Source organism: Carassius auratus, chromosome 2 (assembly GCF_003368295.1).
Source record: "Carassius auratus strain Wakin chromosome 2, ASM336829v1, whole genome shotgun sequence".
NCBI classification, from domain to species: domain Eukaryota; kingdom Metazoa; phylum Chordata; class Actinopteri; order Cypriniformes; family Cyprinidae; genus Carassius; species Carassius auratus.
In genome coordinates this window covers 13,599,654-13,626,228 of record NC_039244.1, presented here as the reverse complement: position 1 = coordinate 13,626,228, position 26,575 = coordinate 13,599,654, and the positions used below count along the sequence as shown (strand labels likewise).

The 26,575-nt window shown below is 38.2% G+C and overlaps 1 protein-coding gene and 1 long non-coding RNA gene across 3 annotated transcripts in view; both read right to left on the bottom strand.

Moving 5' to 3' along the window:
• LOC113116501 (uncharacterized) overlaps positions 1-7,723 on the bottom strand; it is a 37,243-nt gene extending 29,520 nt beyond the window's left edge. The window contains exon 1 of the long non-coding RNA XR_003294028.1: positions 7,403-7,723. This is a non-coding gene — a long non-coding RNA (uncharacterized LOC113116501). The remainder of the gene's footprint in view (positions 1-7,402) is intronic.
• Positions 7,724-16,607: 8,884 nt separating this feature from the next.
• LOC113116485 (serine/threonine-protein phosphatase 2A regulatory subunit B'' subunit alpha) overlaps positions 16,608-26,575 on the bottom strand; it is a 72,131-nt gene continuing 62,163 nt past the window's right edge. The window contains exons 1-13 of one of the 2 annotated variants that reach the window (XM_026284687.1): positions 24,788-25,808; positions 23,095-23,361; positions 22,521-22,624; positions 22,310-22,412; positions 21,732-21,806; positions 20,194-20,280; positions 19,932-20,088; positions 19,651-19,699; positions 19,473-19,562; positions 18,010-18,185; positions 17,668-17,786; positions 17,472-17,578; positions 16,674-17,337 (exon numbers count right to left, since the gene is read on the bottom strand). In XM_026284687.1, the coding sequence (XP_026140472.1) occupies positions 17,241-17,337; positions 17,472-17,578; positions 17,668-17,786; positions 18,010-18,185; positions 19,473-19,562; positions 19,651-19,699; positions 19,932-20,088; positions 20,194-20,280; positions 21,732-21,806; positions 22,310-22,412; positions 22,521-22,624; positions 23,095-23,361; positions 24,788-24,919 (1,563 nt within the window). In that variant the 5' untranslated portion in view covers positions 24,920-25,808 and the 3' untranslated portion in view covers positions 16,674-17,240. Of the gene's footprint in view, positions 17,338-17,471; positions 17,579-17,667; positions 17,787-18,009; positions 18,186-19,472; positions 19,563-19,650; positions 19,700-19,931; positions 20,089-20,193; positions 20,281-21,731; positions 21,807-22,309; positions 22,413-22,520; positions 22,625-23,094; positions 23,362-24,787; positions 25,809-26,575 lie in introns of those variants that run through there. The other variant, XM_026284679.1, reaches the window with a different exon arrangement.

Here is a 26,575-nt window from a genome sequence, read left to right as displayed (position 1 = left end):
GACAGATGTGATTTTTGGGTGAACTATCCCTTTAGTGTGACGTTTTAAACTTCTTTAGTAAATAAATGTTGTAAATAGTAATAGTGTAATTAATTAATAACCTGTTATTATATATAGATTTAGTGGATCATGCTGTTTGGTGTGTGACGTTAATGAATGAAGTTTAGATAGATTCCCTCAGTGGCTCTTGTAGTGGGACGGTCTAGACTTGTTGGTGACTCAGTCTGTCCACAAACAGGAAAAAACAGTAATGTCTAAAATACATCCAATATGCACCTCACTACTAAGAGTGTAAACAGCCAGGTCACCACACAGCTTGCAGATCTCAGCTCTCCTGAACTTTTTTTTGGCACGCTGAACTTGTGTTTAGACCAAGCTGAGAGGAAGCAGCCTAACTCCCACAAACACATGAAAATGACTCACTCTATACCCATGGCTGTGCTTCAAGATTTTTCTGTTTTCCTTTTTTTTCTGTTTTTGTTTTTGTTTTTTGCTGCAGCTTAGAAAAAGAGTTCAGTTCGGTCTGAGGGAGATCAGTGTATGAATCCACAGCAGTCAGTACATTTGCTTGGGAAGTTATAATCAACCTAAGCTACAATGTTTTTTTTTTACATAGTCAAGCAAGCTATTGTCATCTGTCCAAATACACAACCAAATGTATTACTGAATATTTAAAGGAACACTCCACTTTTATGAAAATAGGCTCATTTTCCAAGAGTTTTTAAGAGTTATATAGTTGAGTTTTACCGTTTTCTAATCCATTCAGCCGATCTCCAGGTCTGGCGGTAGCACTTTTAGCTTAGCTTAGCATAGCACAGAAGAGATCAGATGTGCTAAAACATTAGTCACATTTAAATGTAGATTCAGAACTCATCTGTTTAGCTGTGCATGTACTGAGCACTGTACAATGTCCTGATTTAACTATATTTTATGTATAATCATTTTCTATTCTTAACTGTTTTAAACCTTTTAAATCAATTTTAAATCATTTTAAAAGTTTTTAAATTTCTTGTTTTATTGTTGTGATTTTTTATTTAAAAAAAAATGATTGTCTCTTTTATGTAAAGCACTTTGAATTACCATTATGAATTGAATGTGCTATATAAATAAATTTGCCTTGCCTAGATCATTGAATATGATCTGTTGGCATCTCGCTCAAAAATGACCAGAGTTTCAATATTTTTCCTATTTAACACTTGACTAAGACCGACGGAAAATGAAAAGTTGCGATTTTCTAGGCCGAAATGGCTAGGAATTATAATAAAATAGTCCCCAGCTAACTTCATTGTGAAATCACTGCGCCTGCTGCACCCCTTGAATGGCAGCAAAGTTCCTTGATTATTATGCCAGAAGGGGAGTAAAGTTCCTAGACATATCGGCCTAGAAAATAGCAACTTTTCATTTTCTGTCGGTCTTAGTACTCAGTGTAACTGCAGAAGAATCTAAAATAGAAGAGTCTATTAAACAGGAAAAATATAGAAACGCTTTCTCATTTTTGAGTGAGATGCTAACGGTCTAATCAGATTCAATGATCTTTGCTAAGCTTAACTAAAAGTGATACCGCCAGACCCGGAGATCGGCTGAGTGGATTCGCAAACAGTAAAACTCCACTGTTTAACTCTAGAGAGTCCAAAAAAGTGGAGTGTTCCAATTAACTACAAACATCTAGGTCTGTTTTTCTAAACTAGAACATAACATTATTTATATATATTTATATAAAATGCTTTAGTTTGATGAAAATTATAAGGCAAAAAATGGTTTTCTATTGGGATGTCCTCAGGAGCTGAATGCAAAAATGCAATGCAATCAGTTGCGTTTTAACCCCCTTACAGACATGGGATACATGTTTACTATGACAGCAAAGTATTTCCAAGACCGCAACTGTCCCCACACTATCTTCCAGACAAGGTTGCACTTCAATGCGGATGTGGCCACGTTCGGCCCAGATTCCATTTGGATTGCCATTTTATGGTCCTGAATGCTGAATGAATCAGTGCTTTTAAACAACTAAATCTTATGCCCAGGACAACATTCAGGAATCCCCCAACTCCCAGTTGAAAGGGGTGTGATGAATTCAGTCAGAAGAATACAGGGAATGGAGTGGGGGTGTTGAAATTGGGGGACAGATTCTGCTCATTTGTCCCACATGGCTAAACACACTCAAAGAGGGCAGCTCAGTTTAAACAAATATAACCACTTCCTCCTCGCTGCACACAAAGCCTTTAAACAGAAACTCGTTCATCGCTCCTCACCGGGTCATTTGGGGAAAAGAACAGCTAGCCGCCAAAACACAGCCGGCCCTGTGTGGCTCAGCATCTGCAGACATCCCAAAAAAGGTCAAACACAGTCCCGCTCCTCAACTTCACCTCACACACATTTCGGCAAACTCAGCATGTCAGACAGAAAGGTACTGGCATCAGCTGAGCTCCCTAGTTCTTTGTAAACATTCCGTAATAAATTAGGGATGCATATAACAGTTATCGACTGATATTAATGGTTTTAACTAATAACAGTTTAGATTATGGATCACATATTCACTTTTAACTAATGGCGCTTTTGCGTTATTTTATATTTAAGTGGTATATATTTATGTAAAATACAAATTTTACTGATTTTTAGATTTTACTATTATTTTAATTTGTGCAATCTTCTAAATCAAATTTTATATCAGCAATAAATGCAATGTTTATGTAAATACAACATTTAAAATGCATTCGTTCATTCATTTTATTGCTTTATTTTTAATTTCGACTATACTAGCCATTTATTATATCATTATATCATCTATAAGTTGCAGAACAGAACAGAAAAATGTATTACTTATAAATAATTTTATGTAATCAAAAAAACTGGAAGTCCCCAACAGGAATAATAAGGAGCAGCCCTTTGACCCCATGTTGACTCTGGAATGCTGTAGAAAGTGAAAATTAAACAGTGACGCATTCCTTCAGTGCCACCTGGGATGCCACTGGCCTCGCAGCAATGCCTGCCATTCCCACGACCTCTCGGTTTACCTTATTTTGGTAACTTTCACACATCCAAAACATGGCTATCAGACAAAGAGAGATCAGCAGTACTAATCCAAAAGAAAAATATGAATTAGCTGGAAAAATTCACCAGGCCGAAATTCACCAGGCAGTGAGAATGGATAGCCCCCGTCCAGCCCTCGCTCTCAGAGGTCAAAGGGTGAAATTCCTCATCTTCCATCAGGCCTCCAGATTTCACACACTTTAAGGGGGAGTGCTTGAGGAGGGGGATGGGTTAACAAGACCTGGTGAGACAGAGGGATTGTGGGAGGTGTTGGTCTAAGGTCCTGCTGGTAGGGGGGTGGGTGGCCATAAGAAAACAGGAAGTCTGGGACTACAATATATGCACAGTGGCACTGTTGACATGTGTTTGCACAGGGCAGCTTGAGATGGGATCACCCAGAGCATACGTACTGCAGACCCTAAGAATGTATTGTGTGAATTACAACAGATCAGATGGAGTTAGCAAGGCTGAAGTGCTGATAAATGCACCACAATAAAACATAGAATCATATGCCAAACTCTCATTGCTGGCTCAAACAGTACCAGTCAAATAAAAGCATCATTAATGAGCTGCTGCTGCATCTGAAGTTTCCATCTTCCAGCTCACAACAGCCATCTCTCAAACTCATGTCATTTCAAATCTGCATGACTTTCATGACTGGAATACAAAGAGAGAAATTTTAAAAGAATGTTGGAACTGTTTTTGCTCAAATAATAACTGTCAATAAAGATGCAGTCAAATTAGTGAATTTTCAGTGGAAATCACAGGCAAAAAATCTAAATTCTCTAATGATAATAGAGAAGCGATGTATAAACAAATCACAAATAGGTAACTTTCAAGCCAAGAAGCTTTCTGTTGGTCAGTGCAGAGAATTCACATGAGCAACTTGAAAATGAGTGAAATTTCACCAAGAAATGGTAAATGTGATGCAAATTATTGGTACAAAACACCCTTAAATATTAGAAAAAGTCATACAGGTTTGGAAAAACATGAGAGTGAGTATGACACAAGGTTCTCTTTTAGGTAAACTATGCCTTTAAAAGCACAATAGTTGTGATGAGATAAGCCCCAAAAATGTGTAAAATTTGCACACAATGGAAAAAGACATTGGTCTGAACGTGCATGGCTGCCATGCTGTCGTTTTGACTTTGCAAACTGTCTGACAACTAAGGCACAAGATCCTGTCAACGTGTTAAGCTAAAGATATCAATCTCAAATTCTTTTTAACCCTAGCCGGTTGTTCCAAAAGATGCGATGCTTGTCGCTTACAATGCTGGCTAAAGTGATGGGTGTACAGTTAGGTGGAGAGGCAACTCTAGAGAAAGTGTTGGGAAATGGAGTTGAAAGGCCGCTTTTATCTCCATCTCAATCAACTGTCAACAATAGTAAATCACCATGAAGATAGAGAAGCTCAGAATGCAAACATAGCAGCACTGTGCCAAACAAACTTGCAAAACCAGGAGAAGAGCCTATACAGCAGCGTAAAAATAATAACACAACATTTACAGTTATTCAGAACTATGCGACTGTGTTTGGCTGATTCAAGATGAGCAGCAGGATCCTGATCCATGGACCAGCTGACGGCCACATCATCACTGCATGCATATTTCCCAAGCGCTAATGATTAATGCACAGATACAGACTTGTTCTTTCTTGCTTTAACAGTTGGAAAGATGCTGAATTTCTCTGCCTAATGAGGTCAAAGGAAAAATCAGATTCAACAAAAAAAACATCACTGCCTTTCTACTCATCTTTTTTCAAAAACATAAATGCAGATGAAGGAGGACATTGAGTTCACTGGATGTTATGGAGAGAAAAGTATAAAACAGAGAGAGTCATTCCTATAGAAGAACTCTCTGAACCTGCACAAGATGCAACAAATTCACATTTTACAATGTCTACTAACCAGCAAGTGTGACTAAAAGATGTGAAATTGTTTCAAAGGGCACCAGTCAGAGAAAATCAGGAAACATCCTCAAGAAGGTGGACTCTCCGCTGCAATTAGGAACAATCACAACAGATTTTATCACGCTGCACTGCATAACATCAGCACACATCAAAGCACACAGCTGCTCCCAGGATGACGGGGAAGTGTGTGTGTGGGGGGGTTATGAGTGTAGTATTTGAGGTGCCCCTGGGGAAACAGACCTCCAGCTCACCAGGTACAACCCCGTGACCTCAAAGGAAGAGCACATTCCTGCAGCTATGCCCAATGTCCTGAGTTTAACTCCCCATGCCAGCACTCTCAGCACAGAACCTGATGAAACAATGGCTGTCGAAGCCCATTCATCAGATTTCAGCCAAAAAATAAAACAACTTCTTTGTTTTGAAAGTGTCTCAGATATATGCTGGTTGTGGATACATGAAAAACTACAGTTGTACTGCTCTTTTCTGCACATTTTGCTAGTTAGTGCATACTTTTGAACGATGATTCTCAAGCTTTTTGACTCTAAAGTCCTCAATATATATTTAATATTCAACAGCCGCACTTCTTTTCACTTTTGTCATTGTTTTATAGCATACTGTTCAGTCACTCGTTCCCTGTCGTAGAATTAACCCAAAAATGGTTTCTAGAAGAGTTTCTTTTGCAAGAATGGCTATTTGCAAAATGAATAAATAGATTCATATTAAATATCAATTGAATTTTAAATTGTTATATTTGCTTGTAGAGACTGAGACAGAACATTAGCACAGCTACGGAAGGGATATAGGTTTCCACAGTGGCTGCCATGGGGAAAAGGCATTAGTCAGAAATATGTGTTTTGAATGCTGTGACTGACCAATCAGAATCAAGCATTCCAGAGTGTTGCGTAATACAAGCATAAAATGCAGCAACACTATGTTTTATTTATAGATTGAATTCCAATGGTGTGTTTTTTGACACAATACTAAAACAAGCTTCAGCTTTGTGTTCAAGTGAAGAAGAAAAAAATGTCTCATGGGTAAAAAGAAATTATATGCAGGATTGAAGTAACAGGACCTAAAGCAAGCAGGTCAGAACAAATGTTAAGTGAGGATTGTGTGTATCACTCCATAGGAAGTAGTTGGAAAATAGTTTGATGCTGCTCTAGAAAAAAAAATATTGTACAAACATAACATTTTTCTATATAGCTTATTTTTTATAATCTTGTGGCCTCCTTGGAAGTTTGCCTACTGGCCCCATGTAGTCCCTGTTTGAGAAACACTGCTTTTGAAGTTTGTAGACATCAGATGATAAGGAGGTGAGGAATGCAACATTTTATTTAAAAAAACATTGACTTTTTTTATGACATGGTGCAATAATTTACTCTTTTTAAAGTTATGAAATCCCTCACTCAGCTGGCGTATGCAAACCTGACATCATTTTCTGCAGATCACATTTCTCCTCTCACAGATAATGTGCTTCTTTCTCTCCAATAAGCCCTCTGGATCCAGGCAAGAGCAGAACTCATGGCACAAACTACCTTAAAGCGTCATTTCAGTGACAATCAACATCATCCAAGAGATTAAAAGCGACCTTTAAAGACTTCTTCTGGAGCTCCTAATTAGAGCGCTTTAATTCCCAGCACTAAAGAGCAACTCTTTCTGACGTTTGGGAAAACGATGCGCGGCGTTGCGTTAAACCAAAACAATAAAACGAAAGAAAAACAAACAAGTATCAAGTCGAGATACTTTGTGCACAATGTATGACAGCACACGACAACAGCACATGATGTTTTCCTCCAGAAACAGACACAGCTGCTGAAGAATAGGCTGTCTGGAATACCAGGGCATGATGGAGTTGACCACCTTCACTTCACATCATCAATCATCATTCCCGAAATCTTTGCCACATATTATTCGACATCATTCCAACAACTGCCTGTTTTGGAACATTCTATTCGCTAAGTAAAGACATCGAAATGCAGCAAATACATTTCACTTGAGCAAATTGATAACAAGACTCACGGATATAACGAAATACTTTTTAATAAAGCTAAAGTTGAGCGTTTTTATAAAATTGCAACGCTTACATAAAAGGATAAATAAAACATCACAAGCTCCCCAAAATTCCAAGGTAGGAATTCAGCGACGCAGACGTCATACTGTGTATTTCCTCGTAAAGTGCGTCAGTCATTATAAGTTGCACGACGAGTTTTGCGCATCTTTGGGCAAATAACGGTTCTAAAAAAGAATCTATACAAAACTGACAGTTTTCCTGTGGAATATTGAAGTTCTCCGTCTCTTCTCCTGTTTGGCCAACTAACCCAGACTCTCGGCGTCACCGCCATCCAGACACAAAAATGCACGCAACTCTCCGTTATGAACATATCTTCATCGTTTAATTGGGAAAAGGCACACAAACACAAACTACGGCAAAAGACAGAGCTTATATGCGCTATGAAAAACTCACCTCGCTGCAATAAAATGATCTTGAAAGAAACTCCAGAGCTCCACTTTCACCCCAGACACAACTTTGGCAATCCCTGCTCCAGTCTGCTCCAGCAGCGCTCCGTCAGGGGGAGATTCCGCGCCATGTCCCACAGCACATGTGAGCTTGATCCTGCCCCTTTTACCGTAAGCAACCATAAACCAACTTCAACCGAAGAGCCGAGGAGAACAAATCAAAAGACGATCTGATGGTACCTAAATACCATCACCAGACACAGTTTTAATATCCACCACAGCAGCTATAATAATAAACCCGCGTTAACAAAGATCCATGCTGGTTCAATAGTCCCAATCAGATTCTAGGTTGGTTTATGGATTTTTACCAGATTGCATATTGATTAACAGGTTTTCTGTTTTTAATAAAACTGGTTGATTTTTTTTTTTTTACAAGTAAAGAAACACTTCAAGGCTCTTTTTGTTGTCAAAATAATGCAAGATTATTTTATTGTGTGTGACTGCAGGATTATGTCGTTATACAATTAGTATATGTTACTGATTATTATGTATTTAAACAATTGTTTATTTATTGCAGTTTGTAAACAGAGGTAACTTGCCTATCTTTGCTCTATGCTGTCTCTTGTGGTTTGTTGTTTAACACTTTACTATGAGGTTCCATTAATTAATACCTATTAGTTGACTGTTTATATAATTTATTTACATATTTTATTTTATATCTTAGTTAATGTTAATTTCAACATTTACTAAATCTTTATTAAAAACAAGTTTTGGCTGTTATTATTATTTAATGAACCTGAGATTTAGAACATGCACTAACAATGAACATTTTTTTTTTTATTATTGTTTTTGTATTAATGTTTACAAATATTAATTTAATAAACAATGTTAAAAAAAAATGTATTGCTCTTTGATAGTTAATGTTAGTTAATGCATTAACTGACTGTATTGTAAAGTGTTACCAGTGTTTTTAAAATGGTCAAGCTGGTACTAGCCACACAAAATACAATAGGCCTACTGTAACCACTATGAAGAGGGAAATTCCACACAATATTCAGAATCAAAATGTTTACAGTGATTGAGTCTCTAAATTGACAGTTAAATAAAATTCCATAAAACTCCCTAAATTGGGAATAAGTGGTTACATTCTTTTGCAGTTCTCCTAAATGTCTTTACATTATTGGTCTCTGACTGCTTGCTGCACCATCCTGTGTCTGTCATCACAAGACAAATTTAGAAAATTCAGTGGATTATTAAACTGTCATTGAAGTATGCAAACTATTTTAAGTCCACTGCATGTCTGTGACTCATGGCATAATTATGTAGGTAGCTGAAAATACTCTATTTTTGAATCTCAAAATCAGAGGAGCACACCTGAACAAACTCAATGCCCCTTGTCCTACATTTCACTTTGCTAACAGTGGCAGGGCAGGCAGGTCTCACGGTGGAAATGTGTCTGCTGCCACCAGCCGGACAGTTAAGAGTAGTGCATGACAGCGCTGAGGATCATAAATACTGTGGTTTGCCATTTTACTGTAGCATGTTTAGTGCTCTTATTTATTAATTAGTCACATTGTAACGTGTGATGAAAACTAATCATCCATGATATTGCAATTATTCTCATTTTTAGATGTTATTGAGGCTTTGGAATTGTTAAAAAAGGATTCATATTGAAGCATGATGTTTTTCAGCAATGGTAATAAGAACTGTTTCTTGAGTAGCAAATCAGCATATTAAAATTATTTCTGAAGGATCATGTGACAGAAGACTGGAGTAATGATGCTGAAAACGCAGCTTTGCCACCGCAGGAATAAATTACATTTTAAAAGATAGTCAAATAGAATAAAGTTATTTGAAATTGTAATAATATTCTACTATTTTGCTGTTTTTACTGCATTTTTGATCAAATAAATGCAGCCATGTTAAGCATAAAAGACTAAGAATTATCTTAAAAAGTTTGACTGTCCCAAAACTTTTGAACAGTAGTGTATTTAAAAAAAAAAGTATCTGAGGTTTGGCTTCTTTTCACATTAAAACACATACGGTTACAGTTTGGTTCTGTTCATATGTTTGTTTAGACATTTCTTCGTAGGTTCCTCATGGAAATAAAGTCCACTGACCTCACTACAAAACCATTTGCATCAAGTACAGGGCCTTCAAATGTCTGATAAGTGAAAATGACTGGAGAAAGTGGATTCATACTAGGCATTTTTAACCATCAACACTAGCCAGCAGGTCTATGCATGGCATTTGTCCTGGATTGCTGTCTGTGTCTTAAAAATCAACATTCAAGTGCACCACCAAAAAACTTTTACCTACAAAGTGTAAGAAATATAGTGTGGTGCAAATATGGATGATGTATCAAAGCAGAGTCCAGGTGTTCTTCTGTGACGGAGTGAAGTATCGTTGATGTTGTAGAGGCTGAATGGTCAGGGGATTTCCTGGAGATGGAGATCTGATACGAATAAGGCAGTAATCATCTTCGAATGGAAATGTGCTTCTCTTAATCACAGGCAGCTTCTGGCTGATACAGGAAAGGGTGTTCCCTCCTGTTGAAGTTCCCTAGTGTCAGAGGTGTCAGTCTGGAACAGGAAGAGCTATGTGTGCTCCGAGTCAAACATCAAAACGCTTTCAAAGGTGTGGAGCACATCCCTCTCGTTCTCTGCCTTCTTCAGCTCAGGTCTGATAAAGCAGAGTCTGTATAGATGAAAAGTTAAACACAAGAAGACAGGCACATACTGCAGGCCCGTCGTCAAGGGGGGGCATCGGGGGGCAGTGCCCCCCAAATGACTTTTTGTGCCCCCCTAAACGTAACGCACAGAACAATTAACCAAACTTGCATTACTGTGCATTCACACCGCCGGCGTCGAGAGCGTCAAAGTGGCCGGAAGTCATTCATTTTCAATGTAAACCAGCGTCGAGCAGTAGCGAGGAGCGGCGCGGCGCGACTTGGCCTTTGAGCTATGACGCGGTTGGGCAGCAACCAATCGGAACGTAGAAGTCAACCGCTTGAGAGGATTCCAGAGGACGCAGCTCCGATCACGTTAGTTCCCAAGCAAAATAAAGGACAGGTTGATTATTGCTGTTTCGCGTTTGCAGTAATCTATGATGTGTCCCTGTTTGCTTACAGGGACATAAAAAAATAATTAAAAGTGATACGTGGACCAAGGTGTCTGAGATCGTTCATTTTAAGTAAAGGATCTTAATATTTCGTCCACAACAACATTTAATGAGATCACCTTATAACGTTAACCTCCTTGTGGTTAGTCTGCATAAAATCAACAAGTCTGTTAGCTTTGCGGACACTTTTAATACGAATTCGGACCACGTCAGAACTTCTTAGCGCTCACGAATCTCTCTGCAGCGTCGTGGTGAGCAGAACTGCAAGAGGAATTTCTGACGCTCCCGACGTAGTCGGTATGAACGCGTAGTTAGACATCTGATATTGAATGTTATTAATTTAGATCATTGCACTAAAAACATTGTTTCGGCAGAACTTGGCTCACAGGAACAGTAATCACTACAACGGTAACACTAGAAATGCATAACACATTACCTTCAGAAATGATTCAGACGATTCATTATTCAACGCATTATTACACAGAACATAATTTTAAATATAATTATATTCATAAATGACTGTTAAAACATCCCAAAACATAACCCAAACCTTGCAAAGACCTACCTCATTAATTATTCAAATACAACAGCCAATGACAAGTCTCCAGCAGCAGACCTTTCAATATGTTATTTTTGTGTTAGTAGTTTTATTAATTCAAATTACAATATGCAGTTTGTGTGTAAGTATATGTATATGTATATATAAATCATGCAATTCATTTAGTTAAACATACAGTATTGTATTGTTTATACGCAATTCCTTTGCAGCTGAGCTGCGCGTTGCATGCGATCTCAGAATAAATTTTTGGCGGTTTTGGAAATGTTAAGAGACAATAAACAGAGACGTTGAGATCAAACGGTGAAGTATTTTATTTGAATAATTAAACAAAACAAGACTAATGTGGTCTATTTTAGTTATAGCCTAATATGGGTTTATGTTATGGTCTGTCTCAGATCATTAAAAAAGTGTGCCCCCCTATGAAAATTAAATGCCCCCCCATTTGGTTTGTTCTGGCGACGGCCCTGACATACTGTATCTAGCTGCTGCCACAGGAAACCATGATGACTCTAAATTTGAAAATCATTGTTGCACTGTTAAAAAATAATAATAATACTGCGGCTAATAAACAATAAAAATAGGCATTTTTAGTACTAAAACCACCATAAAAACAGAAGTTAAGAAAAGACCACATGATGCATTCAAGTTCATTCATATAAACAGGCATATCAAGTTAAATGTGAGCTCATGTTTAACAAGTTGTAACTGGTTACTAAAAGATTAAAGGGGGGGTGAAATGCTATTTCATGCATACTGAGTTTTTTACACTGTTAAAGAGTTGGATTCCCATGCTAAACATGGACAAAGTTTCAAAAATTAAGTTGTACGTTTGAAGGAGTATTTTTGTTCCAAAAAAACCTCTTCCGGTTTGTCACAAGTTTCGGAAAGTTTTTTTCGAGTATGGCTCTGTGTGACGATAGATGGAGCGGAATTTCCTTATATTGGTCCTAAGTGCGCGCTCTTCTGCCGGAAGAGCGCGCGCTCCCGTATAGCAGACCAGAGAGAGCACAACAGACTTCACTGATCAGAGCGAGAGCGTCGCGAAATGTCACAAAAGAAGTGTGTTTTTGGTTGCCAGGGCAAGACAACCCTGCACAGATTACCAAAAGAGAAACAGCATTAAGGGACCAGTGGATTGATTTTATTTTTACAGAGCATCAACGGAGTTGTGCAAGTGTTTTTGTTTGTTCCCTGCATTTCGGATTGCACGTCGTTTATTTCTTAAGGATAATGCAGTCCCAACGAAAAAGGGTCACGATCATGTGTTGGAACCACATGCGGTGAGTAAAACTGCTTCAAATATCTCTGTGTTGTTAACTTAGCTATCAGCGCGTAAGCACATCAAGTAAACAACATGCAATGTTGTCATCAAACTGCACTTTCCACATGTACAGCTTAAAAAAAAAAAAAAAAAAGACGACATAAAGTGGAACTTAGTCATTTTCCAAAACCGCTAAGCAAATATATACAGTTTCAGTACATACCACATAGCATACCGCCTTTGCTGATGCTGCTCTTGTTAAATGTCAGCCTCTGGATCTGTTTCACAGCTTCCACATGCTCTCAACTCAAAAGCCTACTGGCGCTCGTGATTCTTTAGCTCCGCCCACACTTCACGCCTCTAGGCGCTCGTGTTTTTCCGGGAAAAATCGGTACAGACTATCTTTCTCTTATAAATATAATAAAAATAAAGACTTTTTGGAGTTATGAAGGATGCAGTACTACTCTATAGGTACTCAAGATTAACAGGATATTGAGTGAAAACGAGCATTTCACCCCCCCCCTTTAAACAAAAAGGTCACACTTTTAGTTTAGGGACAAATTCTCACTATTAACTTAAGTTTGCCGTCACAAGAAACCCCCATCATAAAGAATATATAACTGCAAGCAATGGTCTCTGTTCTGTTTCCAAATGTCCATTGTGAGGTTTGAAAAATTACAATAAAATACATATTTAATTAGGTAGATGCTATCTCAGAAACATCTGGGAGGTTCCTATGACTTTTCCGTTTTCCAACCATTGTTGTTCGATAGCTGACAGAACTGGCATTTACTGGACTAACAGTACAAATTCATATGAAATCACCACTTTGTGAAATACGTACATTTTCTAATTAGACTGTGATTGGACAACGCATAAATCTTGTGCGCTTTCTTTTTTACTGTTGAATTGAACTAAAAACATTCCCATCAAAAGCTAAAATATGGGTTTCTACTCTACATTTACACTAGGGTAATGCAATCCCCTCACATCTGGCAGAAAAGAGGTGGATGGAAAGTATTTAGAATTCATGACATGCTCAAAAAGAAAAGGCAGACACAAGTGTTTGTCTGTATTGATCAGATAACAGATTTCCCATCATTGACAGCACAGGACAAACACGGAGTTATTCTGGTAAGGACAGCTGGAAGAGTGTTTTGCAGATGGAATGAAACTTCTTCAGTGAGACTTCTCCCTGGAGACCAGAATAGTGCCCAGAATTCAGAAATCATTCTGAAATGCTGCTTAACTCTATTATCAGATTACTGGATTTTGCCAGAAGGTTTATGCTCAATAAGACACATTAGTATTTTTATGTCCACAACCAAAGAGTATTATTTGATTTTTATTGTTTAACATTGTTTGAAGGGAACATTTCAATCTTGCACGGAAATTTGTCCTTCCCCATTGATGGAATTTCAAAACTTATAAGCACTTTAACAGATTTTATGAAAGAGCATATTTCTTTAAATCAGTTTTTTTTTACATAAGGATATAGGATCCCACTTAATGATGGGCTGCAGGGAAACACCACTTAGCACAAAGCAGTCACTTCATGCATTTAAATTGCATGCAATGAATAAATAAGAGTCCACTGTGTTTGATAACGGATCATAAAAAGGGGATGCCTCACGGTTATGGTCTAGGTACAGTAGGATTTTCGTTTTTTAAAGAAAATGTTTGCACATGTTCCTCCCTACAACCTCTATTATTATAATTGTTCCTTATAGGGCTGCACGTTCTCAAGTTTTTCATTAACCGTTAACCGAGGCCCTTAGCGGTTAATACTCGGTTAACCATAGTGTGCCATAGTAACCATAACCATAGTAATTTCCGGACATTGGCCGAAAAAAAAAAAAAGGAATGTCCGACAAAATTTAATCTCTCCGGTCAAATTGTCCTATTAAAACTGCCTAATAATGCCGCCCATTAACACAATCTGAATTTGAGAATAAGCCTAAAATGTATAAGGCAAAAGGTAACAAGCAGACTCCGCGGCCGCCTCGCTAAGGCTATGACTATGTTTGACACGTACAATATTTGAAAATCGATAATTATTTATTTATTTAAATTACATTTATATCTGAATTTATGTCAACCTATAGACTTTCAAATATAAAAAAGTCATGAATTAATATGTATTTTTGTACAAAATGACATATAAACATATTTTCCTATTATACTTTGCCTGGAAACGCTTCCAACAAGGCGTCGGTTCTATTTCTAGCATGCACGCGTAGAGCCGCGCCTGAGCCGCTCGTCTCACGCAGGCAGTCGGCAAGCTCTAACCTGTTAACATGGGAACCGAATTAAAAACAGACACGCCACGCAGCTGAGATGCTTTCGCCACGCATGCAGTGTGTCCTGACCGGCCTAATGATGCCCGGGTGTTGGCTGTTGAGATTACAACAACGAGGTTGTACTTGAAGTATATCTTAGCACTGTATTGCAATACTTGCAGTTTGCCCCGTCACTCGTATTAGCCCGCTTCATATTAGAAAAATGACTTCTTCTTGTGGACATTACAAATGTCTGGGAGCGCTCTGGCGGTCTCTGGTGGTGCAAAAATGTATTACAACTAAATTCAATGCACGCCATTGACGTCACTTAACCGAGCAAAATGTTTCACTCGGTTACACAATTTTTAACGGTTAATCGGTTAACCGGTTAACCATGGACACCCCTAGTTCCTTATCATTTACCAATGAACAGCCTGTAGACATTGCATGAATTAACGTTTTTATTTATTTTAATAATTTTCAAAAAAAAAAAAGAGGCAAAATTCATGCGAACACCAGAGCCATCTCATCAGAGCACTTAAGAGATCACACTACTTAAGTCCCGTCTTTCACTGCCTGCAAGACATATCAAGTCCAAAAGACAAAAGAACACATGGAAAGATATAAAACTCCAAAAAAAAGAAAAAAAAGTTGCACACTAACATGTTTTGTTGTTTACAGCTTCTGTAGCTGCCAATAGCTGTCCAGAAGATCCGATTTGCATAGCGCTCAATGTGCTAGTGATGAAAATGAACCAGGATTGTAGCATTAGTCAAGTTTAGTTTCAGCTTTGCATTTTTATCCCAATGTCTAATAGTCCTGATAAAAGTGTAATCACACTACAGCAGTTGTATTGCTCTGTTTTGTTTTTCTAAGAAGTGCTACTTGCATGTCATTAACCGCAGAAACAAGTCCAGTTGATTGTCAAGCCCCTGCCCACTCAGCTTAATGCACATTATAGAACACAGGCAGTTAGAGATAGATCATAATTTAAACATCCCCTACCACTCAGTGGCAGAGTCAATCACATGGGAAAAATTAAATACAAAGACATTTACAGTGGCTATATAAAATAAATGTCCTATGTCAAAAAACAGCGAGACTACAGGACAAGAAAAAGCTACTGGTAAACCAGGTAAATGGCTAGCCAAGCAAAAACAAACAAAACCACTTCACATATATAAATATATTACACTAATTACATAAACCAAAGAGTGTGATGGAGTAGAGGGAGGTTTGGCCATCAAGCACACGGAGAGACATTTGCAAAACACTAATCAGGCTGGCCAGCATTAAGAGACAGAGCAGTTGTTAAAGCCGAATTGTGTCATTTTGGATATTTAAATACTTTCTCCAATCCCAGTTTAACGATACGCAACTATAAGCAAGAATAAGTTGACTTCCTTGTAAACACTATTGCTCCGTGGTGCTTTGAACCCAATGGTGTGTTTGGGGCGGGACTTGCTGTTTGACTGACCAATGGCAAAACAGTTTTAGGTGGTTGTTTTTGCAATTTCAATTTGTTGTACATTGCATGCTTCACTATAAATGTGAAAACGTGAGTTAACAGAAGAAGATGGTACACGAACACTGAATTCTGTGTGGACTGAATGTTGGCTTGATTGAGTGGTCAACTAGGGGTCAGAAGGATTGGGATCTTCTATATAAACTTAAACAGTGAGTTACACCAAATAAATAGTGCTTTACAGCTCTCTTTACATGATTACAGGAGAATTAAATACATACACAAAATAGTATAGGATAGATGTCTCTATACACTGAGGATGAAAAGCATGATGAATATATATATATATATATATATATATATATATATATATATATATATATATATATATATATATATATAATGTTTAAATTTCATTTTAAAACCCAGATAAAAACATATTATAATGGTTGAGAAAGGACATTACCAAAAAGCACTTTCAAGTCATTGTCCTGGTCAGTTAATCTGGAAATATGTAAATGTAGGTTCGATATCTTTAGTTAAGATCAAACACTGTAAAAGTCAAAACTTTTGTCTTTTTTTTTTTTCATTAACAACATGCAATACCATCAGTGACCACTGAGAGCAACACGTTTGCACCGTTGCCATATCCCTTAAACATAATGTGCAACACAGCATAGCACATGATATGTGCAGATCTCATGACTAAAATTTCAGATTTAGTCCGAGAGGACAAGTTTCTGTTACGTTACGTGCCACACAAGTATAAAGTCTCTCTTTTTTTCCCTCCCCACCCTTTAAAAATATATGGCAGCATTATATATAGATTCACTCACATTAAAGCACATTCTAAACTCTTTCTAAAGTTGTGGAGGGTGGATGGAACCAGCCGGCAGTTTAGTTTGAGGGGAGTGGATGTGACCATCAGTAAGAGAGTGAAAAACAATGAGTTTACATTTACACGTTAAGACATATTGCACATAAAGCCTTTTCGTGGGTGTCTGAAGCCTTTTGGTTTTAGAATTAGTTCTATTGCACACATGCACACACACGCAAATGTCGTGAAATGTAGAAAACCGTTTTCCCTTTTTGACACGGGAGGGAAAATATGGTGAGGTGGTTATCCGTAAAACGTCATGGTGTGTAGACCAAGATGGCAACTTATCCCGATAAATCAGATATGACCAGCTTATTCATTTTATTTCCAATGTCTGTGGAGACTGTGAGCTCATCGGACTCGTAATCGTCGTCGAAAGATCTGCAAAAGCAAGCATGCAACAGTTACGCTTTATGCTGCTCTGAAGTTCAACCATATATAGATGGTATCTCATCTCTATGCAATGCAATGAACTCTGTAGCGAATTCATTCCATTACAGAGTGCATTGACTCACCCCTCTCGTAGCTGTTCATTGGCCGTCTCCTCTGCCACAAGAATCTCATACTCTTCGGCAGCATACTTGTCCCAGTCTGAGGGCTCTGGACCATCACTATCCAAATCCTGATACACACACATGCATACAGTTACAGAACGCACCAACTAACGTTCTAACAGGATTTGGGCAAAGATGAAACCCAACAAACTCTGACCTTCTGCACTGCAAAGGGATCTCTCTGCTCATGGTCCAGGTACTTCTCCAGATTGAAGAATGTGTCATAGAATATATGTGCCATCCTGCAGCGCTTCAGATCTCGAAGAGTAATTTTACCTGCCAATATATGCCATTTTTTTACATTACACATTCGTGTATTCACTGGCCAGCCACTTTTATTCAAAGTAAATTCCGATTTTACGTTTGCAGAATGACTATGCTTCTATGACTTTCCATTATGACTGAGTGTTATTTTTACTTTAGAGGTAGCTTCATGTTCTTCCGGTTTTGAATGACCATTTGGGTGATATGACTGAGAGGATCAGAATTGGTTCTTTACCTGGGCATTCTGGTTTAACTAGGTCCAGCATCTGGCACAGGAGGTCTTGGAAAGGCAGTGGTTCAATGCCCATCCCCTCCATACGTTCACACTGCTCCTCATAGAAAAACTCCAATTCAAACATGGACAGAACACCATCTCCATCCATATCCATACATCGGAACCAGTACTCTACACTGAACACAGAGAGAGATAACGTTATAAAGATATACTGCAACTAAAATAAGTTTTTGGGGTATTTTTTACACTTCAAAATTCTAATGAGTTTATACTACCATCCTTGGTTTTTTATATTTTGTCATAAAATGCAAATATATAAATATATATAAATATATTTTAAGTAAGGCTTAAGCGTCCTAATCCCTATTGTGCTAATTTGGAAATAATTATCCCTATCTGTATTCCAGAGGACATACATGGCATGTTTTTTTTTTAAACATATAAATTAATTTATCAATAAATCAAAACACTTTTTAGAGGCAAATGTTCTTAACTGTGTTATTTCCAGTCTTCCTTTAAATTTATTTTTAAGTAATTTTGTTGTGTTCATTGTCATTTTATATATATATATATATATATATATATATATATATATAGAGAGAGAGAGAGAGAGAGAGAGAGAGAGAGAGAGAGAGAGACGGCCGATATATTGACCGAAATTTGCCAATTTTTTAAATATCGTCCAATACGTTTTTCTGCTTGCCCGATGTAGTAGAGGCGGGACTTTTATTTTGACAGCGCTGAGAACAGTGCTAACTTCTCCCTCTTGTTTGCTGTCATCATTAACAGTTCTGTCTTATATGGATAGAAGTCTGTCTAATAATCAGAATGGTTTAACAATGGAATTAATTTATACAAAAAGTATTATAACGATTGCTTTTATATTAGTAGTAATAGAAAGGCAAACATTATAATACTTTCTTGTTTGCCGTCAACATTAAGCAAATCCACATTTACATCATTTAAACAAATCTTTAAATGGATAATGAACATTTAATTTCACAAACTTAGGGTTACCCTGGCTTTATTTGAAAAATATGATTCCCAATGCACACAAACTTCCCAGAATACTGAGTGTCCTGTTGGATACAGTGTTTACTGCTTCTTAAATTCTATTTTTATTAAATATTTATGTATTTGTGAAAAATATCTAAAGTCATCTAAAGTATAAGTTTGTTTATTTTACACATTTCTTTTTTAATCCATTGTCAAATGATTTCAAATTTCTTAAATATTAATAAATAAATAAATAATAATTATGTCGGCTTCATATCAACTCCCCTGATTTCCAAGATATCAGCATCAGATGTCAAAAACCCGATATCGGTCAACCACTAATATATAATTTATTTCAATTTTAGTACTTCAGTTTCTATTTTTATGTTCAAGTTTCATCTAATATTTATATTTTCACATTTATATCAATTACCAGTCTGTCATGTTTGATACATCTGTTTAATTACCTTGTGGGGTTCTTTTTGTCCTCCTCTGAAATGAGGAACCAAACAAACTCAGCATAGCTCATTCTTCCTTCTCTCTGCACCGAGTTTCCCCTGAAAGAAAGAAACTTGTATCATAAGTCACATGTATGCCACCCCAAAACTCAAAGATACCACTTTATTCCTCCTCAGCAGCTCCTACCTTGTGACAGCTCCTGAGAACAGCCTCTCAATGATTCTGCTTGATGAGGCTTTCCAAAGAAGAACACAAAGCAGATACACATCAAAAGTCAGTTCTCAGTACCATAAGTCTGTGGACAACTGAATGAGACTCCTCTACAGTAACAAAATGAGTTCATGTAATGCATAGCTTACCCAAAAATGAGTAAATGCTGACAGAACTTTTTGAGTGAACTATACTTTAAATGTTGATCAAATATAACCCAAGTTTTCTCAGCAAAAACAAGTTCACTGTGTACTTACCATGGTCGTTGTACCTGGCCAGATCCTTGGGGTCGATGAAGAGGTCATGGTCAGCGTCCAGCTCCCAGAACTTACAGTAAATAACATAGAAGTGCTCATAAGAGAAATAATCTGTGATTTGATTGATGTCATCCTCTTCTTCCAGCAAGGCCAGAGTCTGGTGTGAAAGAGAAAGTGGCTTTTGATGCAATTCCTTCAAGTTCTGGAAATTGAATTGAAGGCATTGAAAGCCTAAAGTTATGGTGGCAATAATGGTGTTCACCTGGAGGAAGTTGCTTCTCCTAAGCTCTGTCATGTTGATTTTGCCTGTCCAAGAGCGATTAACTGTGTAAAATATTCTTTGAATCACCTGGAGGTTAGAGAGAGGACATCATGGAACTGAGGATGTCAAAAAGTTATTTTTACTTAAAAAAAAAAAGAAGAAAGGAATAAAGTGCTTGCTTAAACTCCAACACTGACGTGCAAAGAAATTTCTTTCTGTTTGAAAACACTCCATGACTGAACAATCGATAATAATAAGAATCAACTACTTTGGACATAATCCAAAAAAGTATCTGAAGCTGTTACAAGATCTCCTCACATTTTACATCATACTAACCATGGTATCTAAAAAAAAATACAATTATTATGCACCTAAACAAACAAACAAACAAAACAAGCCTAAGACTTAATTTCAGGGGATTTGTTTAGTTTTATTTCCACCTATATTTATTTCTCGTAGATCTAACGGTGAAGTAGAGTGATTTGTACTCAGCTCTTCGTGGACTGGATAAATGATCGCATGGGACATGTCGCATGATGATCCAAAACACTGTGAGCTGTCAAGCTCCAAAAGAAAAAAAAGCACCTTAAAAGCCACCCACATGACATGTGTGCTATATTCAAGTTCACTGAAGTCCTATGACAGCTTTGTGCGAGGAACAGAACTAAATTTAAGACATTACTTTTTTCCATCTATTACAGCTCTGAAATCTCAAACCATGCAGGTTTGTAATGACACGAGGGTAGAAGAGTAAATGATGACAAAAGTTTCCATTTCTTTCTTAAACCATTCCTTTATGGGCTGATCATTCTATCCATTAAGTTCCATTTGCCTGTAGGTACAGTCGTCTAGTGGCTGGTTGTACTTAACCATACTGAGTTATATCTAGCCCTGTGGTGACAAAGGCCCCATGCTTCAGACTCTAACAGAAACAGTGACATCAGTGTGGATTAACATGCATTTTCTTGGCAGATCAGTCTTCATGGAGAGATTGGTGCTCATTGGTGTGTCAACCAGTGCACCAGAGCAAGGAAGTGTCTAAATATGGGCTCGTGCAAAACCAGGCTCAGCGGCCTGTTGGTGGCATCCGTGTTTCCGTGATGTCAGGCCACTTTGACGCATTACCCTTCCCACCCCCTGCGCAGCACGTGTTGCAGCTGTCCCACAGACAGACAGACAGACAGACGCATTGGCCTTCACATCTCACTGTTCTGATGCTCCAGCAGCTTAGCTCAAATAGCTGGATCTGATTTACCATAAACACTGAAAGATAACAAGCCTTCAAACTCAAAATTGAAATATTGAAGCAATGCTACAAATAGAGATTCCAGTTGTCCGGCTGACAATTAACTCAGGACAAAGCAAAGTCATGTTCCTGTTGACAGCAGCTGACACTAAAATAGCTGTGGAGCGATGTTTAAAAACAATCAAAGAATTTAGCGGTGTGTTCCAATGACAGCAAAACCACAATTCCTGTAATCTTATCCCCATGAAATAGCTCCTGTCTGTGTCATTGAGCCATTAATAAAGTGACTTACTGTTGTGATGTACCGGGAATGGAATTCAGGAGCATCTTTTAAAAACGTCAGCCCTGAATGAGTGTCCACGATGTCCTAAAAACACAAAAGAGTGAGATGACTCCTGACCTAACGGTTTAAATCTATTAAGCTACTTCTGATAGCCTACGTAAAGAATTTACTTAATTTATCAATTGTTATAAACTATGTATATATAGACTCCAACATTCGTGGGATCCAACATAGGACAATCAGTTTGAAAATATATAATATAAAATATAACATATATATGTTTGTTTGTTTCAGCCATTTGTAATCTGCACATTGCAAACTGTTGTGTGTTGTTTGTTAAAGGTATATTGTGCAATATCTATGTGTCAAGCGTTGGTCACACTTGGCTTTGAGCACTCAGACACACAACACCACAAATCATGCTGTTTATAAGACTGAAGTTCAGGCCAAGAGGTTCTTTACGTAGACAAGAAGACTTCATTCATTATCGTGACTTTATATCTACTTTTAAGTAAATAACCCTGCAGAAATACAGGTAGTCCTGGAAGTACTTTTCAAAGTTAAATGCACTGTTCCAATGTTCTGACCTGTAAAAGAGGGATGAAATCTTCTTGTTCCAGGTAATTGCAGCCCGGTTTGGCCAGCAAGTAAACAAACTTGGATGCATCATCATAGCAGCTGTGTAATAACCTGTGAAGAAGAATAAGGGCAAAAACTCGATCAGATGCCATACAAAATTACAAATACAAAAGCATCTATTTTGATGGAAAGTGATCCTGTATGTGTGCCGACACTTACTTTCTCCATGTTGCAATGAATGAGTGAACAGAAACAAAACCTGTCCTCTCGCCACCAGCGCAAATAAACATTGGTGCTTTCCAATAGAGGGGACAACCGCATGCCTGCAAAAAGACATGCATGAAAAAGCTGTTTTTTTTTGGCACTGACATAAGAAGCCTTATTCACTTTCATGTTTAGACACAAAAATAAATACAAACAGTGTATAACACTTATTATTACATAACAATATTACTTAAATTCTGTAAAAAAAATTATAAATAAACCGTGTTACACTAATACTATCTTTTAAAGGGTCCAAACATCTGATTCTTAGAATGTAAATGTCAGAATGGGTTATTCTGTTGATATTTCTTCATTTTATGATACTGTTTATATAATATTCAAACAATGATAATATAAAATAGGATGTTATCATGAGATGGCATCCATCATGGCAATGCAATTTGCCAAGCACATCAACGGATGAGGACTTTGTAAAACAAGTGTCAGTTTATATGTTCAGAACTTTCAATCAAAGACTACTAAGAACAGTTCAGACATTATGAATAATCCATTCACAATTCATATGCACCTTTGCTATCTTCCCCATTTCATAAATGTCAGCTTTCTCCTCCTCGAACTCTGTGAAGGCTGCCTCGATTTTGGCAATGGCCTCATCATAGTTGGCTGCACAGTTTGGAAGGCCTTTGGGGAAGTAGAAGCGTGGAATGTTTATGGAGGGGGGTGGGGGCGGGGCCACCACTTTGGCTGGCGGAGGGCTGGGCGGCCGTGGGGTTGGCGAAGAGGGTGCAGGTGCTAGAGCTGGAGGAGGTGTTCCAGGTTTCTTCTCAGGCTGGATCTGTAGAGAGAGACAGTTAGAGAAAGTACCATTGGTTTGACAACTTTTTAGGCCAAGTTGTATTTTGACGTTCAGCTAAAAAGGAAGATATTCTGAAACAGATCTCAAAAGACAAGCTTATTCAGCTGAAGATGTGCTTGAATCAAATGGTGTTAATAGGAACGTACAGACAAATGATGAATAACCATCCGGATGTCACATGAGGTGTTCTTACCATCCAAACAAAGCTAACCACAACATAGCTTTTTTTTTTCCACTGGTAATATTGTGTGTGTGCATACCATGTTCATATTTGCATGACAAGATGGATAAGTAGGAATGACTAGTATTGAGAATACTGAGAAAATTCAGCACATATTTTTTTATATTAGGTGCTCATTTTCTCATAAGTGTTTACTTCAGCATCATCTCCAAGCTCTTTAGATTATCTGAAGTATATGTAGGAATATGCAACTTAAAGTACAGTAAATATTGTCTTTAAAGTTTTCCATGGTGCTAAAGATAGTTGCTTAATCATCTTTGTGTGATTTTTTTCCCCCAGTACTTGCTGTGTGAGGAGGCTGGCTCTCATTCTGATAACATATTCACAATAATGAAGTGATGTGGATTAAAAAGACGGCAGTAAAATATAGAAAAAAAAACAGTAAAACAATAGACAGCCTCATCAATTTTCCAGCCAATGTGATGACAAGAACTCCTCAGCAAAAATAAGACAAGCATTTTCCATCTAACCTTGGTGCCCTCACCAAAACAAGCCAAAGACTTCATTTCAGGGTATATTTATTTCTCGTTGATCTAATGGTGAATGAGAGTGATTTGTACTAAGCTCTTCGTGGACTGGATAAATGATTGGGACATGTCACATGATGATCCAAAACACTGTATGCATACAGTCTAATTCACAGACCAGACACTGACAGCTGATGTCTATTTACTTCATTCTTTTCAAAAGGGACCTTCCAGCACCAAGGTTAAACTTCTAATAACAAGCTGTGGAAATGTCTAACACATTCTATACATAGTCTTGACATACTGTTCTTATTCTGGTCTCTGGGCAAAACCCTAGAGTCACAGTGCACACCTGAGGCAGCTTATTTCTGAACAGCAGAGTCTTACTGTCAATCAAAGAGAAAGAGGGCTGTTGAAATGTGACTGAATTTTTGAGAACTCCACTGCAAGCGGAGCAGGCCTTGCATGCCCGTATTAAAGAGAGCAGCTGTGGCTCGAGCCTGGCCCATCCACTTCCTCCCCCCTCTTTGAAGCTCCTGTATGCAACACTTGGACACTGTATTCCTGCCCAGCCTCACCCCCTTCCACTGTCCTATTAATAAACAAGTTGGTATCTGCCTGTGAATAGTTTGTCTTGTCTGGCATGTGAGAGTTAGAAATGGCATTCTTTGCTGAACTACAGAGGTTGGTTACTGACCTGGGCTTGCTGGAAAGATTTGAGCCTTTTTTTGAACCGTGATGGAAGAACAAAGTCACAACCGCGGGCCAAAAAGGCCAGTTCACCCCGAAAGTCGGGATCCTCCCTTAACGAGGCCTCCTTGATCATCATATTGGCAATATCAAAGGAATCAAAAAGTAGGAAACGAGAAAAAAATGAAAATGTACAAGCTACTCCTACAGTATGTCCTAAGGAGGATCAGCTTCTGTTAAAGATCTCGCAGACAACTCCGTTCTGGCCAATGTCCCTCGAACACTCTTTTTCCCAGTGGTCTGCTCACTTCAAAACTCTCATTTGCCAGGCTTTGTCCAGGGATGCAATGTGGATGTGTCTTGGCGCACCGAGCAATTCCTAGAATCGTGCCTGCTACTGTGACAGCTAGAATCCAGGAGCATTGTACCAAAGCGGCCAGGCCGCCAGCCTCCTGTTTGCTTTCGAAACTACAAAACACAAAATCTCAACTCAAGTCCATAGCCAACAGGTTCCCAGCCCTGCGAAACATGAGCCCCTTTGGGGTCTGCCTCCCGGTCCTGTCCTATCTCTCTCTCTCTGTGCCTGTCCTCTCCTGATGAGCAAGGGGTTGAACTCAGCAATACGGAGGGGAGGGGGATTCAGCTGTGTCAAATGTCCGTATGGGTGAGCAAGCTGAATTATGGGAATGGAAGCCCCCTCCCACCCCCAAACAGAAAGGCTAAAGTTAGCCAGTGCACAGATGAAGTGCAAATTGCTCGATCAAGACTTTGTTGACGTGAAGAGGAAGGAGAGAGAGGGAAGTCAGAGAGGGAAGATAGCTTAGAGGGCCAGGCCCCTGCATTTTTCGGCTCCCGAGGGTTCAAGGGGTGCACTTGGGGAGTGGAGTAATAGGACAAATAAAAAAAATGTTCCAGGGCACTGCACTCACAGCATAAAAACATTAATGTCTATGGAGTGCACAGAGCCTTCTCTCTGCTCTAGAAAGTTTCCAACTAACCGACAATGAACTTCATACTCGAGTCATGCGATGCCCAACTGGTGCACTACAAGAATAATAGCACTGATGAGTCATGTCACTGAACAACAACTCAAGTAAAAAGTGCACACTAGATCATCTTGATCTACTGACCTCAGGAAACTCATCATAGGTAATTATAAAAAATGGCATACTGCTCTACACTTTAAAAAAAAAAATCACTCTAAATCAGTTATCCATTTGTTCTTTATTTGTAAATTAGCATGCGCTGTATAAACAAATGACAATGGCATCGGCCCAATTATTGTCTATATACTGATTGTTCTCAACTATTGTGACTCCAAGGCCCCCCATTGTTCACAGCAGTATTTGAAGGCCCCATGATAAGGAGCTTAACATTTCCGTCACATGCTTGAGGTATTCAGCCAATCACAATGCACTGAATAGCTGGCCAATCAATGTACACCTCGCTTTTCATAATGATGAGCTTTGTAAAAATCGACCCATTTCAGAAAGGCGGGGCATAGGGGAACAACAATAATGTACATTATGCGGAAAATAATGTGTTTTTTTAACCTTAAACTGCTTAAAAACGTTACATTACAACAAATACACAAAATAATGTTCTTTTTAGTAATGCCATATGACCCTTTTAACTGCTAGTCTATCGCCCATTATACCTGTGTGAACTAGAAAACAGAGAACTAAAAAGTTATAGTGACACCTAGTGTCTGGGTTTATAAATTATTCAATGGCTATCTTTCCAGAAATTCACACATCGTGGTCTGTGGGTCATATTGACAGACAGCTGCATTAAT